We start from the raw sequence: 20,437 nt of genomic DNA on the forward strand, positions 1-20,437 counted from the left end.
AGCGGTTCAGAAAATGGATGGATGGGCTCTGACTACTTCCAAGATTTTTTGCCATCACTGTCGACCAGTGTCTGCTAATCCGCCAAGCAGCTAATGCCACACAATTATGTAAGGATTTGCCATGTTTGTAATTGTTTTTGGTTCAGCTCAATTTCTGCGACGAGCTTTGAGAGTTTACCAATGAGATTTTGCTAAACACTGTCAATTTGTTTTGTCTTTGAACCATGAGGGATTTGCTGCAACTCAGCTTGCTTTATTGCTTATTAGCAGGTTTAGGCAAAGAAGAAAGGGGCTTCAATTGATCCATTGATCAGTAGGGATTCACATTTGTCTTTGCTCCCTTCCTTGACACAGCAACTATAGTATCAAGTTGATTTCGAGATTCTGTTGAGTTACTCAAGCAACAGATGCAATCTTGAAATCACTGTGTTCTTAACTTTACCATCCATTTACCCTGCAATTGTTTAGCATTTTTCTCAACGAAGGCCTAAGATCATGATTGCCTAAACATATAAACATTTCTTATATGAGTTACTGAAAATTGAAATTCTCACTATTTGTGCTGAAAAATAATTTGTTATAATTCATTTTTCAGGAACTCCACCTACTGCATGAAGGTGTCCATGTCTCTCACGGTGGCAGAAAATGACACAGACCTCTGTTACAACTCCAAGATGAGGTTTTTTGAGAAGGCAGAGCTAAGTAAAAGCAAAGACATTACCTGCACAGGCATCGAAGATTATATCCAGCCAGGAGCGGAGCCCCAGATTGTCTGGTACAAGGTAGACTAAAGTCTTTCTCTTCAATACACTGTAATTTTCTAAGGAAGCCTCCCGTCTATACAATAACATAGGATACAACCTGCACAAAAGAATCACTGTTGGAGGTGGGGGGCTGCGAGGGCATGACGACCCTTTCCACCCAGAAATATGGTTCAATCCCCATGTGCCAGGCCAGATAATTGACTTTTGGGTATTTTATCTATATTATTCTGGGAATTTATTTCCACATTTTTAGCCATCACCCAAAGGGAACATATAATGAAAGCTTTCTTGAAGAATTTTTGAAGACTTTTTCAGGTTTGTAAAAAAAAAAAAAAATGCTTTAGTTTTGCGGGGCCCCTGGGATATCCTGCATCACCTTACATTAAAAAGACAACAGTGTTGAAAAAAGTCGATAAATGAATCCACTGGGGAATTAGACTGCTTAGTTCCCCATTGAAGGAAAGATACTGTATTCAGCATTATCACAGTTGAAAAAAGCTCAGAGCTCTTAATAACATGTCCCTTAACGTTTTTTTTGTCAAAATTCCCCAAGGATAAAGATTTTCAACAAATTTAACACAAGGTCAAAATGACTCATTTTTCAAAATGAGCCTTTGCTCACCCCGCCCTCTCATGAGTGGTGTGATGCGAAGAAGGACTCAGCTACCATGACGACAAGAGGCACAGCTATTGTGGATGGCAACGTGGTGAAACCCAAACGAGGGTCTAAAAACAAGAGTATTCAAGTTTTTGAATACCTTGTGAATGATTTGTGGATCCAATGTACTGCTTGAGCTCAGAGTGCAAAGCAATGAGAAAAGTTCTTTTGTATATTAATTTACACCGTTACGACACGACTAACACTAAGAAATAAAACCTTTCTTTCTGCTTTGTACTTCAGTTAAAATGATTTCAATCACGACTCAGCCTCTTTTTTTCTCGCTCTTTGCTTGTGTCATGCTCGCAGCTTGCATAATGCCACTTATGCATAGTCAATTACCAACGATTAGATGAGATCTCACACTTTATTTTTGTTTTTCATCCAAGCTAACCAGTAACAGCTCTTTTAACGTCTAGAGACACAAACGCTCACAAACTAACCTGACAATTGTCACAACCTGGAACGGCACTTTGAACACGATGCCACATTGCTCTCTCTGCAACAACTGTGTTGTTGATGGATTGCCCAGATGTCCCCACACCTTTTCCTATACCGTGTCCAACAAATGAGCCACACTAGGCAGCCACATCACTTGTTCGGCTTCCCAGTGAATGTGATTAAAGTAGAGGATAATGGCTGAGGGTGTTCAAGCCTCCAGTTATTGGCTGTTCTTTTTATGTCTGAAGTCCAAAGCCAAAGTCCACAGTGCCCCACATTTTCTTTTGCTTCTGGTGTTCCGGTGGCCCCAAATTGTAGGGTGCTAAAAGTATAAAAAGTTTTGCTAAAAGTACATTAAATTAATTGATTGTTCGAGAGGTATATTTGTAACATTACAATCAAATGGGATTAAATTAAATTCAAAAGCTAGTCATCATCCTCAAAATGTCTTCTGTCTGCTTTCAATATAGGAGTGCGTGCCTAAACAATGGAGACAAACAATCGAGAGGAGGAGGGACACCCTGTCCATCAAGGAAGTACAAGAGGATGACTTTGGGAATTACACTTGTGAATTACAGTTTGGAAACTTTGTAGTGCGGAGGACTACCGAACTGTCTGTCACGGGTAAGGAGAAGTTCAAATTAAGTGTTATATTTATTCAGGTGGGTGGTACCTCTTAAAAGCAACTTGTCTAAATGTTAATCTGGAAGAATTATTACTTGTAATCGACTTGAGGGATAACAGCCAAGATGCACAAAAAGGGAAACGTTTTATCCACTTTAATGGTGTCAGAATTTTGTTTGTTTGTTTGTTTGTTTGTTTGTTTGTTTGTTTGTTTGTTTGTTTGTTTGTTTGTTTGTTTGTTTGTTTGTTTTCTTGCTTGTTTGTTTCACCAAGCTTTTAGCATAACAAATCATTTGAAGTTAACAGTACAAGAACAAATCCAATTTATAACTTCTATTTGTGGTGAAAAAATGCAGGGGGTTTTAATTTGCATACAAGCATCCGGGTGAAATTGCCCTGACATGGGCCGAACAAAAGGGTAAGGAGATTTCAGATGGTCCAGTGGCTACCGTCAATTTTCTGGCACAGGTTGATGTAAGTGCTGGCTGTTAGCTGCTATCAGATAGAACTTTATATCCTTGTAAAGTGACAAAGGCATGACTGCAGTAATGGCAAAGCAAAGTCTTAAATCACCCATTAATTCCACCCTTAATGTCTATATTGTATCTGCTGTTGAGACACTCAGAAGCAGGGTGTAAGACAGCTGGATTGATACGGTGTTCTTTTTGTAAAATGCAATCATAACAGGAAGTTCAAAAAATGACTGAAGGCAAAAAAAATGTATTACTACAGTGAAGCCTTGATTTTATGCCCCTCAATTTTATGCAACCTTCTGTCTGACTTTTTTCGTCAATATTGTGACCAAGATACAAATTTTTGGTGGAACTTAAACACATCAGCGGTTGCAGCACAACATGATAGAAGAGGAACATTAGTCCCCTGTTTTACTGGATTTTTTCTTTGTCGCCTTACATGAGGTGGGACAGACTGTGGTCCTAATGAAACTGTGGGAGACATTTCCCCCCCATCCCCAGTGCCCTCTCCGCCTATGTTCACACGCATGTAAAAGTTTAGAGCCTTCAGTCAACCTAATGTTGTATTTTGTCCTAGTTCTTTCTCTTTGATGCTCGCTATGCTCATAGTAATTACCAGGAGGCCGCCTTCTCAGATTAACTATTTAATGTATGCCAGAAAGATTGAAACACAGCTGTGGAGCCTGCTTTGCGAGAATGCGAAAGAAAGTCTTAACTCCCACCTCTAGGATTCCTACCCTTATACTCTTGGCTGCCCACCTACAAGGGGGCAACTCTGCCTAGCCTGTGTGATAATGTGTGGCCTTGCAGTCTGAAATCCACTCGTATGTATGTGCAAAAGAGTGTCATAGAGAAGGGAAGCCAGTGAAAGCAAGACAAGGGTCACAGCAAAATAACGCCATAGCTCAAGCTACTTAGCTAATCACGTATGCCAAAGAGGCCTATTCTCGCACTAACGTGTATTTTGCATGTGTACCCATATTTCCTGGTAGCTACAAAAGCAGTCCCACGCTCAGTCCACTTTTATGTTTTGACGGTTTCAGCAGTACAATTAAATTGTTTTTGTTTTGTTTTGTTTTCTATTGTGTAGAACAGTGCCTGCTTAATAACACATTACATGAAACTGTTGGAGCTCTGATTTGGGTGAAAAAACACTTTTTCTCATGCACTGCCATTCCACATTGAACCATACATTTCCATTTGGGCCAGAGAAGAAAACTTGAGAATAGAGGAAGTATTGAATAGATAAAGTTTTTAAATTGAACTTCTAAGATTGCTAGATTGTTTTTGCTCAGACGTGACCTTTCAGTCATCCAGAATAAGCACATATACCATTTTAAGCAGTGTTTTCATCAACCTCCCACTGATAATTCAAATCACCAACAAATCCCTCTCACTTTCCTTCATCAACAGCTGGCAGGCCATCTCAAAACAGCTCAATTGGACAAAAGGTCATATTCCCCAAAAATATAATGAAGGCCAATATAACACCAGGGAAACTCCTCACCGACTGATGGAAAGTGTTTTTTGTTGTGGTTGTTTTTAAAGGAAATTCAAAATTATATTCTTTTAAGAAAAGAGCAGAGTTTGATACTTTGGAGCAGGATAAAGTGGAGGTGATGAACTTGATATACAAGGATCATCAACTTTAGTGTGTCACTGCATTTAATGAGCCTTTGACCAGCTTTTTTTTTATAAGTTGAGGTAGCACCCCGTCAGCCATACTTTTCTAGATGAGCATATACCGTAAATAGCCACAAAGTGGGATGGTGACAAGAATCGTGGAAATACATTGTGCTTTGCATAAAATGCAGCTGCGTTTTCCTTTGCACTAACTGATGCACCGTCACCCTGAGGCTCTTCATCTGCCTTGAAGTTGAGATCTGACAAACTGCACGAAGAATATTGTAAACAATTGGACATATATATAAAATGTTGCTAACTAGAAGCTATGGTCCTGCCTAACCATAGCAAGGAAAGAAAAGAAATACATACTTTTAATAGTTCAAATGGCTTATACATGAACCAGCATCTTTGTCTTCTGTCTATGTAATTTTGAGTAGAATGAACGCTTTCTTTTTTTTTTGTCTGTAAAATATATAAATTAATCGCTTTGAATCTTTAGTGCTAATTATAGTTTGGAAGACCAAAACAATGCCTTTAAACCCTTTTAGTGTCAATTGACCACAGTGTAGAGTGATTTGTCACTGTGGAGCATAGTGGATCCATTATGAATTCACTTTGAAATCAGCTATTTAAATGTCTGATATCACTTGTTACACAAAGACTTTGGAAAAAAAGCATTCTTTGTAAGTGGAGAATTATCATCTTTTTACGCAGCTCCTGAAATTGATGCTGCATTTATATGTCAAAGTGGATTCTTTTAATTCCTTAGGTTAAATCCTTTAATGGTATTAAAAGTCTACTCATAGCCTGGTTTATACTTCACTTGTCAGCCCTATTTGGTTTCTCCCATGTTCCCGTTGATTCATTAGCATATGAGGGAGGTTGGAACAGAATTTCATCTTAATTGACAAGATAATTAACATGCCTAGAAAGGAGATGACCTAGTGAGATGATTCATGAAGTGATCATTTACAGGAATTTAAACTCCACAGTGCAATCAGCAGGTTTTATTTATTTATTTATTTTTGTTTACTATTAGTGGGAAGAGTAAAAAATAAAAGTAAATAAATCTTTTTTCCGTGAATTCCACTACTGTTGGCCTTTCAAATGCGTTTTTGGTAAAAATTATTTGAATGCACATTTACAATCTGCAAAGCCTCTGGGAGAATGTCCTCCTGTTGCGTCTGGCCCAAAATATCTTGAAATCTCAAGACGACCAAGGCATTTGGGAGTGAAATAGGCTGCCCAGTGTCAACATGTTAATTTGTTTTAAAATGAATTTTGTTTGACTGCATTAATAAACAATGTAAATTGTAGTTATTTATCTCGTGTAATTTTTATGGATCACTTGTGTCCGTTTGATGTTATTTTACTGACCATTGTAGTTCTTTCTTTCTTTCATATGAAGATTTGCTACAATTTTGCCTGTGTAAGTGTTGACGTCCATATTTTCACACCCTTAGAGGGGCGCCATCTCAGTGCGAGCTTGCTGCCTTAATTAAGGTTGTCATTCAAGCATCTCGTTTCTTTGGAAACCACCTGGCTGCTCCATAGCAACTTTGATCAAAATCTTGGTTGTCATCTCCTCTGTTGTGAGGGTGTTATTTTGCTCTTTTGGACCTTGGACTTGTGTGGCTATTCCTAACTGCTGTATTCGACTTTAAAAGTTCTAACATTATTTTGTGCATATCGTCAATCGATATTAGCCATTCCTAAGTGTGGCTCCCTTATAATATATACATAAATAAAGTGGGAAATCTATTATCATTCACAGTGATGTATTATGATACAGTGATCATTTATCATACACCCAATACATAAAGTATGTGTATGAAATTGTAGATTTGCATACTGCTATCAAGCCAAATCTTGTTGGCACTCCAGCATGCAGGAGATAAGAATGTTCTCAGCACATTTTTTCTCGAGGGCTCAGAAAAGGCGCTAAATAAAGCGAACATGAGACTCAGTCCCACTCTGAGCAATTCAGGCAGGTTTCCATTTGATGCCACCAAAAATAAGCATCATACCAGTGGTACGGTTGCTTCAAGAAAAGGGTGAAGCAAGAGAGTAAAAAAGCATCATGCAGCATGTGCACATCCTTGGTTCCACAATTTTTGTTTAAATGCAGGATGCAATTTCCCTCTGGATTTATAACTTTTGTATAACTTGTTGGGAAGTTGTAAGGGTATGAGCTTATCATAAGAAATCAAGGGTAAAGTACTTTCTGTTACCATAGCTATTCCTGGCAGATCCAAACCATATGAACCTGCTGACAAGGAAAAGTTCCAACAAATAGTTTGGCTTTACCAGTGTAGCACAAGGTCAGATGATTTGGGTCGGTGTCCCCTTGTTTGATGTGGTGGTTGGGTGGGTGGGGGTCGAATTATGGACACTAATGCTGTTTGGTAAACCATAAGCTTGAAATATTGCAACCTATTCGGTCCCCGTTGGTTTAGAGTTGACTCATGTTAAGCTATTAGAGATTCGAGGAGTTGAGGAGAACAACAGAGTGAGGACCGACAAATGTTTTGAGGTAATGAGGTATTTGGTGTAGAATTTCATGGAGACGTCAATAAAAGATGACATCACTTGACACATCACAATCATCACACACCAGGATTTCTGACACTGGGCAGCACATTTCTCTCTGGAATACCTTGATAGTATTGACATTTTATTTTCCCCTCCATAGATTTAAGACACTCTGATGGAGCAAAGCAGCCCCAGAAGAGTCTCCTCCATGTTTCACAGTAGGGACAGTGTTCCCGTCTTGGTAGTCTTGGTAGAGCTGATGTGCCTTGCTGAAAAGTCCCAGTTTTTTCTTGTCTATCCATTGAACATTCTCCCAAAAGCTGTGTGGCTAGACAAGATGTTGTTCGGCTCTTGATTTATTTTTAAGAGTGGTCCTGGTCGTATCCCATAAAGTGGACTTAAGGTACACACCCCCAGCTGCCCAGTGGATATCAAAGCTTTGCTACCCCCACACACATTTTACCCGGAGGACACGAACAAGCCACGCCTTGGAGATTCCCAAGTTGAACACCAAATGCCTCGACAGGAGCTTTCTCCACTCTGCAATTATGATAGGTAACAGCCTTGCCCCCTGCAGTTGTTGAAGACATTACACAAAATGGCATCCACACCTTTAAGAGGAGACTCAACAAACTCAGTATGTGACCGCAATCCTCAAGCTCAAAGACATTTTGTCATCCAAACATTCTGTTTACATGCTCCAGTCTGAGTAGCTGCAGATCACCTCCTTAAGCTTTCTATGCTTTGTAGCTGCTTCTTGACGTTTTTTTTTTTCAAACAATACTCCAACTACAATTCAAAAGCTTTTTTTCACGTTAATTTTCCCAAGATGTATTTTGTCCGTATGTGTATGTATACAGAGTAGATGTTTCATGGAATGCAAAAACAATACACAACCATCTAACATTAAAATTAAACATTCAAAAGCATTTTACAAAATAAAATAGTTATTGGAGCGTTTTGCTTTGCCCAGAATAAAATAAAACCAAAACAAATCAGAAAGCCTGCAAAATGTATTCACTTAAACTAAAATAATCAAGGAATGACACTAATTAATTGTTTGATTTGAAATCCTGCATGGTTCATGACCTATCTGGTAACCCCCTGTCTTCTAAACCCTCAAAACGCACTCAAAGGGGGCGTTGTCTGTAGGACATTTGAAGGAGAGGGTTGGGCGTTTTCTGGTTGTGATTGACAGCAGCAAGCGACCCAAATAATTGCCATACAAGCTATGCAAATTGAATTAACCAAATGCTGTGCTAAAAAAAAAATCACGGACCTACAAATCGATATAAAGGTGTCCACAAAAGCTACCATACCAACTCCGACTCACTACCGAGGCGTGGATGATACCGAGATGGTTTTATACCCAACCATGCAAACACTTGATGGCTCATGCACAAGTAGAGACTCAAAGATGATTCCTTGGGTGGCACAGTGGACGGCTGATTAGCACATCCACCTCACTCTTCTGAGGGTGGTCTTTGAATTTGCACTGCAGTCTCCCTGTTTTCATTGTGTTTGCATGAGTTTTCTCCAAAAGCATGTCTGTTGTGGTCATTAAAGGTTCTTAGTTTTCCTTTGTCATGAATGTGAGTGTGTATGCTTGTTAGACGATTATGTGCCAACGGGTTGGCTGGCACCCACTGTGTGCCTGCCTGTCACCCAAAGTCGGCTGGGATAGACTCAGAATCAAGCATGAGCCAAAAAAAAAGATCAGGTTTAGAAAACGGATGGATGAGATGCTATTTTCTGGCAGCGTGATAAATTCTGGGTCACGGTGGAATCATCATAGAGGAGCTAGAAACATTAATGTGATTAAAAGACATGTGATTCATTCTATGTGTACCGTTGTTGGACTCAACAAAGCAATCATCCACAATGTTAGCGGTCAGTCCTGCCGACTGTGAAGCCCCAATCCAACATTTATGTACCTTTGCAGCAAGCCTCTGTCACACATTCAAACTTGCCAGATATCAATCAATTAGCATACTGTGCTTACAAACGCTTCTCTTGCACGTTCTACATCTGGGTCATGTAATTAAGATGAAGTGTAGCATAATTAATGCCTTTGCTTGGCTAATTAGCACTCACTTAGGGCTGTAGTATTCAAGTTGAGGGAATTGGTGCTAAATTTGTGTTAATGTAATTCCACACTAAAGCAGTAATGAGTGAGTCGACGGATGGATGGATGGATGGATGGATGGATGGATGGATGGATGGATGGATGGATGGATGGATGGAGGGAGGGAGGGAGGGAGGGAGGGAGGGAGGGAGGGAGGGAGGGAGGGAGGGAAGGTAGGTAGCTATATATGTATATGTATAGATATACAATACTGTATAAGTCACAAGATGTTGCATTGTATCTAAGCTATAAAAATCAAGTGTCAAGGGTGCAAAAGTAATACCAGTGACAAGCCATTTTGCCTTTAAAGCAGGTTCAACCGGTGGTCTTTGGCCTCTAGTGGTCTGTGGCGGTATTGCAGGTGGTCCGCGAAATTGGAAATGGAAAATAATTGGTAGACAAGGATGTGGCTGTCTTTGTTGCATGCGCACACAAGTCTGCATACCACCCTCAGTCAGGGTGATTGCTTACGGGCTCTTAGGTCAGTAGTGCTGCCCCATGGCTTATTGATGTCATGGTAATTGATTGTACTGCTTGCCGGCAATACTGTTTTTTTTTTTTAAATGGCCATACAGCTGGCTTACACTGAAATTGATTGCAGTGTGGAGGGCGCCCCTGCAAGATCTTTTTCTCTCCACCACAGAGACTTTAGAATCGGATCAGCACTTATTTTTTTTATTCTAATGTGGAAAGTTCATTTTCTTTCTACACACAGTAGTCATTGGCTAGCTCCTCCGATGAGTACTAATATGTGCCTGTGTTATCACTGCCATACTTTTCCACATGCGGGTTGGATTATGGCTCCTGTGCGGAGTTTGCTATTCTCCCCCTGCCAGCGCGGGTTTCCTCCAGGTACTCTGGTCTCCTTCCACAGTCCAAAGATATGCATGACAGGCTTTATTGAACATCCAAATTGCCCGTAGGTTTAAGTGTGAGTGCGACTGGTTGTTCATCTATGTGTGCCCTTCGATTGGTTGGCCATCAGCTCAGGGGTAGTCTGCCGTTCGCCTGATGTCGGCTGTGATATGCTCCAGCACATTCGCGATCCTCGTGAGGATAAGTGGTACAGAAAATGGATGAATGGACTACGTACATTACCATTTACAAAGAGTAGACTAGACACATAAGACGCGTTTGAAAATTCATTCTGACACGCATGCACTACTTTGTGAGTGGGTGTGTTCAGATAAGCAGAGTGCAATCCACTCCCATTAACTTCCCAACGCAGCCAGTGCTAACGCATCATGTCCCCAGTTAGAGTGCCCCGTGTGTGCTCTGGCACTCCATTTTTCGTGGACTGTGACAGAAAGGCAAGTTTGACAAATGCTCTGAGATTTTGATGATCATGTGATCCCATTGACTGGAATCGTAATTTTGATCCATAAATGATCATTCGTTCAGATCCTAGATGGGAATCGTATTTCTTCAGGAGAAACCTTAAAAATGTATTCCAGACAGAAGCATCCTCCTTCCAGGATAACCCAACTGCAACGAATGCCAAGTCAGCAACATGTCTCACTCCTATCTATGCAATGATATTTAAATGGCATAAGTCAATAGAATGTAATAGTTTGCTCGTGATTTCATCTTGACTCATGTTTGTGGTTGTGATTCAACTAATTTAATCAATTTTCCCCCCAAAAGTGTGGCGAAGCCAGCTTGGAAGAGGAACGCATCTTGGGTGTGAAATCCTCAATGCACAATTGATGTTTGCTCTATGAAAGGCAAATGCCCTCAGAGTCAAAGCTCAGGAACATTTCTTTGGAAGTCCTCGTTGTTGTTACTTCCAGTTATGGCCAAGATTTTTTTTTTTCATAGAAATAGTAGTCCAACTTGTGGGAGCTTGTACTCACACAAGTAATTAAATACAAGTTTACAACTTTACGGCAGAGCCTATCTGACCAAAGTGTGCCCGTTGGAGGACTTAAGAGATGCTCTGTGTACTGTTTTTACCCCGCAGCGCAGGCTAAATCGAAAGTAGTCTGCGAAATGTGTGATCTACCAAGCCAAGCAGAGATAGAAGTTGTCCTTGGGAAGCTAACATAAACGAGATCATCTTTGGAGCTGGAGGAAGCAACTTGTAAAATCTTAATTAAAAGATTGTATCACACATAGTTTTGCATGTGGAAAATATGGAAATAATGGACTTAAAAGACAAGTTTTCACAGTTGGAGCAGAGAAATAATTTACCATGCAGAGAGTAGGCGGAATGAGAGAACTGCCAGGAGAGAATCTGCATTTTTTAAAAATCCACAGAGATGATCGCCTCAATACAGCAACTGCACAAACTTTTTCCAGTGCACCCTGTTCTCTTTACTGTCCTCATTATAGAATGAATGAAACACAAACGAATGAACACAATCAAAACAAATCACAACACATGCTGAGTTTGCCAAATATGCCTAATGGCGACTTCCCCTCTTAAAGAGTTCCAGCAAGCAGAATGAGGGCAGTGTTTCACCTCTGTTGTTGTTTTGTTATTTTGATGCATTTGTAAATTGATTTTTTTTAAAGCCTCAAAAGATACCAAGATAAAACAAATTGGCAATTGGATGACATGATGCTGGTTGGTACAGCCCTGCATATCATCACATGAAATCAGAAATATATAATTGGATTCTGACTGCTTTGGGCTTCTTAGATCCCACGTGTGTGTCACAGCACACAGTTATCATAACAAGACTAAGTACGACATCACAGGTTGTTATTCTTTTTTTCTTTGGGACTGCAATTTTCATCTTTTGCTGGAAATGAAGTGTAGATTTAGTTTTCTGTGTTTGTCCACTACATGCCACCAACATGGTTAATAGTTTGAAAAAATAATACACATGGAATTTCATACTAATTGTAATTTATTTAGGATCTTGTAGAATGATTTCTCTTTTGCTTCTCAACTTACTGTCACTCCACTTTTGTTTAGCAAACTGTAAAATCTTTTTCTTCTTCCACTAGCGCCACCTTTCTTCTGTGACTCATCCTCAGCATCCTTATATTTTCAGCCACTTGCCTCAAAATACCTCACGCTTTGTCCTACCACTTATCCTCATTTTGAGAGAATGAATTTCATCAAGAATCGGTCCCCTGCTGAGGGATCAGCTGTGCGATGAGTGACAATCTCCCTAATTAACACTATCTCCGCATTGTACAAGGGGTCACCTATAAATGCCAGTTTCGTTCTGTTCTGTCAATTGTTGTGCTGGATCATCTCAAAAATCTTGGCATTTTCTCGGGAAAGAAATGGACCTGGGTTTTTATTATGTGATGTTTGTGCAAGAGTTCCATATTTGTTTGCATTATATAACATCTATTGATTTTTTATTGGGGGTTTTTTCTACTGTTTGTATTTTTGAAAAATGATGCCAATTTAGGGCCAGGGAAGTGGTGCTCATTTTAAAGAAGCAGCTTGCTTTTCCTGAGGAAACTTATTTTCAGCAACAACATAATAATGGTAGCAAGCTGCTACGATGCAACTAAAGTCAGCTTTTTCTTGGGGGCAGAGTGAAATATGTGGTTCTGAAGTTGTAATGAGGTAGTAGTTGCAAAACCTTGCACGCTAAAGCAGACTGCAGAGTTTTGTCAATTACCAAATGTTATTCAACAAAGGGAAGAAACAGAAAATACCAAAGCAAAATGATTAAAAAAAGAAAAATAGCCGATGCATAAAAGTTATAAACAGTCGAAAACTAAAAAAGGAAGACATGGAGCCACAGCAAAACTGGCTCTAAATAAAAATAAAAAAAGTGAGAACATGTCAACTACACAATTAAAGGAACACAGTGATGAGTGCCAGAGAGATGGAATCTTAAATGCTCAAGTTAAGAAGAAACATGGAATCAAGGACAATGGAACTACTTACTCTATAGACCAGAATAAACAAGTACAAACTGGAATCTGGACACGACAAAGCAAACAAAACATTCACTAAAACTAGCAACGGTGGCAAGGAAGCAGTAGTGTGGCTTCTTCTTCTCCACTTAAGAGCCCAGTTTCAGGTGTGTGCAAGATGCTCCACCCTTATACACTGGGGTGGGGAATATAAAAAAAAAAAAAAAATGCCACAGACTACAGAATAACAAAAGCTGTTGGCTCAAATGACAGGCTTGCTCACTTTTCAATCTACAAGAAGAAGAGCTGGGATTTAATTTTCCTATGTGAAAAATGTTAACCACACATCTCCAATAACGTTTGCTTCGAAAAGCCGCTATCTACTTTCCTGCGTAATTCTCCTCCTGCACACACACACACACACAGACACACACGCACATGCATACACTTGCTCTTCATCTGCCGAAGTGGTCTTTAATGAAGTGTGAAGAGCGCACTGCAACGACCAATCCCCCTCCTCCTTTTCCTTCCTCTGTTTTCATCTTCCGTCATGTCACCCCAGGGAGCCTCAGCAAGAGTCGGACAGAGCGCCACACTGAGCATAAGACAGGAAGAAAAGTGATGGGAGGGTTAATGAGATAGAACAAGGTGTTTTTTTTCCTCTCTCTTGCATCAACTTCTCAGCACCCCAACCCTCTTCGACCCATCCATTATCATATGATCACAGGGATGTTTTAAGATGCTCTCCCCCAGCTGATCATAACATCAGGTTGCTCGCTGAGTTTGTGTGCATGTGTGTTGTGAAGCAGGTCAGACTTGATGTGCTTGGTGCCCCTCAGCTAAAAGCCGGCCCACTCTCCCTCATAATAACGCACCGCAGAATTTGAATTTCCCGGGCAGAAACACCCCAGGTCACCAAATGTGTGTGGTGTTTGCATGCCTCCAACATAGCTGAATCTCATTGGAATCATCAGCAGTGTATAATCAGGAGTATTATTATGTTTTAGCGTATCTGAATCAATTTTGTATCGTGCAAACTGGAGGTTGTGGCTCCATGTACACAGTCAGACATCCGTGCTTCACTTTAAATCCAGCCTTGTTTGGTGTCAGAGCTCCTTCTCGCCGTGTCACGGTGAAGCAAATAATCTCAGCACACTTTGCGGGGAAAGGGATAATTAAAGTAATGAGGTTAATTCACACAGCACTGAAGCATGCCAAGCACAAGCAAATGCATCTATTGCTTTTCTCCTTTCCATTTATTTTGCATTTGATCGGAATTTGTCATTAATGAGCTCTCAGAAACCGGACCGTTTCTCCTTCCACTTCTAAGGACCATATTTGTAGTCTTGTCTTTATCCAACACGAGCAACCCATGAATGCAGATGTGTGCTTTCTACTCTTTCAGCATCGATCACAGCACCGTTCATTTAAAAAAAAACAGGCCCTGGTGCTCTGCTTTTCCAAGTGCGTATCATGGAAAACCTACCTGCTGTTGCATGCAGGGATTCATTAGCATTAGGAACCTCTGAGTGCATATCCTCTGTTACTAAGCCAGCTCGTCATTTTTCAAAGAGAAGATTTTGCTTTTTTTCATTTTCCATCCATCTATCTTCTGAACTGCTTTGTCCTCATGAGGCCCGCTGCCATGCTGGAGCCTATACCATCAATAGGCGCACTCTGAACTGGTCGCCAGCCAATCGCAGGGCACACATAGACCACTAACTTCACACTCACAATCACACTTAAGGACAATTTAGAGTGCCCAATTACAAATGTTCATTTTTGGAAATGGGGGGAAAAACTGGAACAAGCACTGGGAGAACATGCATAACTTCCTCACAGGAAGGCCGGTGCCAGAATCGAACCCTGCTCCCCTGAACTGTGAGGTAGACATGCAAAGCAGTGTTCCACTGTGTCGCTTTTATTCATCTAAGTTTTGAAAATGTCCTATGCAGTTGGCCTGATACATGTTTTTTTCTTAAGCATTTCCTTGTGAAATAAATTACAGTTGATCCAAGCAGCAGCTGTTGCACCATACATTCTTCCTTTTCTGTGTTGATTCAAATATTTGGTCTTTGAGTTACTAAAAGTCCTCTCTCCATTTGTCTTTCTTGCAGCTCCTTTGACAGACAAACCACCCAAAATTCTCTCCCCATCCGAAAGCCAGACCAGCATCATTGAGATGGCTCAAGGTAAAGGTACACACTGCATGCTAGCACTGGTCCCTTGCATGTGTCAGTCGCCGGTGCATATGGTGTCTTACTCACAGCATTTTTTTCCCTTTCAATCCAATGGCATTATTTCAGATTTTTTGATTAGCGAATTCCAACATCCCATCTCCAAAATCAATTGTTCTACTTATAGTATGTTGTATACATGTTCTGAGGGAATTGTGAGTTTAGCAACGAGTGGGTAAATTGTATTTACACTCAACAGATCTAACATGCTCATGCACCACCAGGGTACCTTCTGTTTACTCCAATGTAATCAATCCACAATTAATCCCACTGCCTCTTATTTATGAGGAACCATGGCAAGCTCGCGTTACTGCCTTAGACCACCATTTTCTCTCTGGAGTTCCTGGGAAAACTCCAGATCAAAGCCTTATTTGGAGCAAGCTGAGCCTTTGCAAAAGCGAAAATGGGTCATGTTTTTTTTGTTGGGGGAGGGGGGGGCATTTCTGGAGTTACACTGAAATAAACTAGCACAGATTGCTGTAGCATCAAATTAATGATAGATACAAATCTCTTTGAAATGTGTGTAATTCATATTGTTCCGATAAAGTGTTTTATAAAAGTTCCGCATGATCTATGTGAGGATTTCTGCAAAACTCAGAGGGACATGGATAAGTGGGCGATTTGTTTTCACAGTCCGTTCACATTGGCACCAGATAGGCCAATACAGTGGTGTAATAAAACACTTGCTGTATGCAACAGATGGGACCAACTTGCAACTGACCATCACCCACAGCACTAAATTGAATCGACATATATTGTCGTGTATGGAGAGAGCTGTAAAAACTAAAACTAAATTTTGAACTTATTATTGTAAAGCATCAAGAGCAATCTACAAAAGATCCGGTGGACAATACTGAACAAGGTCAAAGGAAAATGAGGAAGGTTCAAGATATCTACAAAACGTCAAATGAAAATAGTTAATAGGAAAAAAATGTGTAAAATCATTTTCACAAGATTCACAAGCCGGAAGGAGTCCTACCTACTCATGCCTTGTTTTACAGCAGATGGAAGTGAGTACCTGACAGCAAACTGGCTCAAATGGTTAATGTGCCTGTAATGTAGAGGTGTAAATTGTGTTCCTGTTAGAGGGAGAAAAAGGTTTCTGTGAAGGGAAGCACCTATCAGTGTTTTACAGAACTGCTGCACAGACAGTGTGCTGACTGTACAGGAGCAAACTCATTTTTCCATTTATAGTAGGTGACAACATTTATTGGCATTTGCTGGTGACCACATTCTTACATTTTTGGAGTCAAATATAATAGAAGGATTGAGAAGGTTTTGTAGGGAGACTAATTATTTTTGTGGTTATTCACTAAATCTGCCCACTAAAAGATGTAGAAAAACAATTGTGATTGTCTCTTTCTAAAAGATATATTTGAAAAATGTAATGCCGTGCAATATTGACACATTTTTAAATGAATACACCAATGAAAACCAAGTAAAATGAAGACAAATGGTTTGGTACTGCTTTTTAATTGGGTCTCATTAGAATCTACTGTTGTGAGAAGATTTTATAAGCTTACTTTATGTAACACTCATTTTCCAAAATAATTAAGTGCTTCCCCATCATTGTTTTGCTAGTCTTATACTCTTCTTGCTTGAAGCTCACAAGATGCTTGGATGGATGGATGGATGGATGGATGGATGGATGGATGGATGGATGGACGGACGGACGGACGGACGGACGCACACACGCACGGACGGACGGACGGACGGATGGATGGATGCACGGATGGACGGATGCACGGATGGACGGATGCACGGATGGACAGATGGATGGATGGTCAGATGGATGGATGGTCGGATGCTTGGATGGCTCTTATTAAAGAGAAGGTTATATTGGTCACTGATTGTTTTTTTTTATTGTTAATTTGCAAATTTACATTTTGGTTGACCGAGAGCACTGTAGTTGTTCTCAACAGTTTTGACTGTCCTATTTCCTGTAGTGAACTTCAGGCCTTGGGACCCAGTCACCTTTTTTTTTTTTACATTTTATTTGAGTCTCTAACCAATGGCTAAAGTCTCAACCATCTGTTGTTGCTCAGAGCATCTCTGTCACCCCACACCACCATTATTCCCTCCTCATTTCTCCCAAGCATTTGGGTTCACTCCCCCACCTTTCCGCATCTATACACTATGACCAGTAATACTCAACCAGGGTAGCATGACATACAAAAGAGAGCAAGCAAAAAAATGTCCAACTTCGTTTAATTTGTTTGACAGTTGTTAATCACAAATATCGTTGGACATCTACGTGTGCCAGTGATGTATAGTGACAGGCAGAACAATTAATTCCCCTTCCATTAGATGACAGAAGCTGCAATCAACCTGTGTATCCACCTCTTACCGTTCATACAATAGAGTAAGTCATGTTATCTTATCTTTGTGTCCAATTAAACATACCAGAATTTTACACTGATTCAGTAAATGCAGATAAGATGATCATTATTTATTTTATTTCTTATGTAAAATGTGTGCCTTAAATCAATCACGCGAGATAGTATAGGGCCATATGGCCATTGCACTAAAAACATGGGAAAGTGCAAGAACATGTAGAATTGACCCACTTTTACAGCTTCCACTCCTGTGGGATAATTTTTTATGGGACTTTGAGATTTTCTTTCTTTTGACCATTCATCCATAAAAAGAGCATTAGTGATGTCAGATGTTGGTTATGTCAGGTGAGAGCCCCTGCCCCCCACATCATCTCTATTCTTTGGTCATTGTGTACTGGGGACCTTGTGTATCCAAGGTCAAAGACTTAGCTTATACCTCTTTGACCTTGGATAAAACTTTTAACCAAGGTCAAAGAGTTATAATAAGCAGAAGCAGAGCAGTTAAGTGTATTGTTCCAATACAATTGAGCATTTCATGAAAGCCATAAAAAGCAGGCTGTGCCGGAACTGTGTTGTCAAACAGCTCAAGGCTGAGTTTCTCTTATCTCGCCTCTGTTGTGTTTGACCTCAGGTGTACAATAGCCTTGTTCTGCTTTGTTCGCTTACACTGTGAAATTGATTAACAATGGGCATTAATTGCAGCCAAGATTTGGGGACAAACACATTGTGTCTTGTCAAGAAGGGGAGCGTTCCGTAATAATAAACAGGGAAGGTGCTAAAAATAATACAAAACAAACTGCAATGAAAGTGAATATTCATGATTTTATCACGCATAGTTACACAAACAAAGATACATTTCAAATCATTTGTGGCAACTAATGATTATTTTAGAATTAATTCATCTTTTTCAACTTGTGGATAGATTGGATTTTAAAGGGTTCGATTCCACCTCCGGCCCTCCCTGTGTGGAGTTTGCATGTTCTCCCTGTGCCTGCGTGGGTTTTCTCGAGGAACTCCGGTTTCCCCCCACATCCCACAAACATGCATGGTAGGCTAATTGAGCACTCTAAATTGCCCCTAGGTGTGAGTGCGAGTGCGGATGGTTGTTTCTGTGTGCTCTGCGATTGGCTGCCAACCGACCGGTTCAGGGACCCCCCCGCCGACTGACCGATGACTGCTGGCATGCTCATTTGAATAATATTTCCTGATACATAGCAGGACCAATACTGCCAAAATACATAAATGAAAGTGAAAATAAAAATTAATAATAATAATAATAATAATGATACTATTAAAATGATAATAATAATAATAATAATAATAATAATAATAATAATAATAAATGTTATTGAAAACAAAATTTGAAAATCTATGGCAACAAAAACAACTACTACTTAATATGCATAATACAAAATAAAAGATACAAAAATACAAAAATAATAAAACAATTTTAAAAAGGATTTGAGTAGCATGAAGTCATTGTCTTCACTGTACTTTAGCAAATGACACCCACATTAGAACCCTGTTTTAATCTGTTCTCCTTCCGAGGGAGAACGTAGGCCGATTCCTGACCTATTGGTGTACAGTCTTCCCACACATGCACGCGTGTACACGCACACAGACTTGAGCACAAAAGTGTATCCCAAGAAGAGCCTTATCTGAGCCAGCCGTGTCTTTGATGCACCCCCCTACGTGAAAGCTCAGTGAGTTGTTGTTGTGATGACTAGCTGGTTGCTGATAGATTGACCCGCGTGTCACACACTATCAGAACATGCACACTTTGTGCATCAGAAATAAAATTCATTGTGTCACTGCTACATCACCATGCAAAGTGGGAGAGATAACTGTCGTTTTACGATGAGCTGGGGTGAATTTTTGTGCCTGTCATTATTTTTTTCCCATTCTGAACTGACTTACATGTGTGTGTGTTGCTCTCATTAATTTAGGACACACCATAGCTGACAGCTGTAGGTGTTTTTGAGAGTTATAGTTGCAACATGCTCTGGGCTTGATTTTCTCTGAAGAGATAAAACTAAGTTTGTGCAGCCATCTGCATTATGAATACCAGCGTTGTGTTTGGGTGACTTGAGAGGAGAGCTTCTCCTGAATTCAGGTTATTCATGTTTAATAATAGAACACCCAAAATGTGCAGCCACGCATGTCACTTGAGAAAAGACACGAGTTTGCATCGGTGTGTGTGTATGCGTGCAGATTCGTTTGGGCATCTGTCGATTTTTGCTTTCTGATGCGTTAGCTGCAAACAGGAAGGAGTGACAGAAGAGAGAAAAACACTTTTGCTTTACAACAAGGCTTGTGATGATGCCCCCAAGCAGCCCCTCCACCCCCCCAGTGACAGAAACCTTATTTCTGAGAAAGATATGAGCCTGTAATATCTTCACACCCCTTCCATGAAATCGGTCTCCTGGTCATGGAGTCAACCAGGGCTGCCAATCACTTATCTCAGAGCAAGATTTTGTCTGAATCTGAAAAGGGGATGTAGATGGAGTCCATTTTGATCTATGTGATTGGCAGCTGATATTCTAGTATAGCCGTACTGCAGGCTGAGCCTTTAAACTCCTGCAATATCAGGAATACAGCATTTGGGGAGCTTTGAAAAGGTTTGCTTTATCCATCAATAGATTTGCATTGCAAAGTGCAAATCTGAACAGCATGTAATGGTATCATATAATGACAGTGTTTTACTATCGCTTACGAGTAAATTCATTGAAAATCCAACAATCAGATGTGTTTGGCATCCCACAGTAAAATGCATTGTTATTTTTCTTTGGTACCCTT

The 20,437-nt window shown here is 40.2% G+C and overlaps 1 protein-coding gene across 2 annotated transcripts in view; it reads left to right on the forward strand.

Moving 5' to 3' along the window:
* LOC147062645 (interleukin-1 receptor accessory protein-like 1) overlaps window positions 1–20,437 on the forward strand; it is an 87,346-nt gene that overhangs the window by 44,092 nt on the left and 22,817 nt on the right. For both annotated transcript variants that reach the window (XM_085922922.1, XM_085922932.1), the window contains 3 exons: window positions 596–782; window positions 2,334–2,487; window positions 15,186–15,260. In XM_085922922.1, the coding sequence (XP_085779048.1) occupies window positions 596–782; window positions 2,334–2,487; window positions 15,186–15,260 (416 nt within the window). The remainder of the gene's footprint in view (window positions 1–595; window positions 783–2,333; window positions 2,488–15,185; window positions 15,261–20,437) is intronic.

This window comes from Syngnathus leptorhynchus, chromosome 1, assembly GCF_054491065.1.
Source record: "Syngnathus leptorhynchus isolate UIUO chromosome 1, UIUO_Slep, whole genome shotgun sequence".
NCBI classification, from domain to species: domain Eukaryota; kingdom Metazoa; phylum Chordata; class Actinopteri; order Syngnathiformes; family Syngnathidae; genus Syngnathus; species Syngnathus leptorhynchus.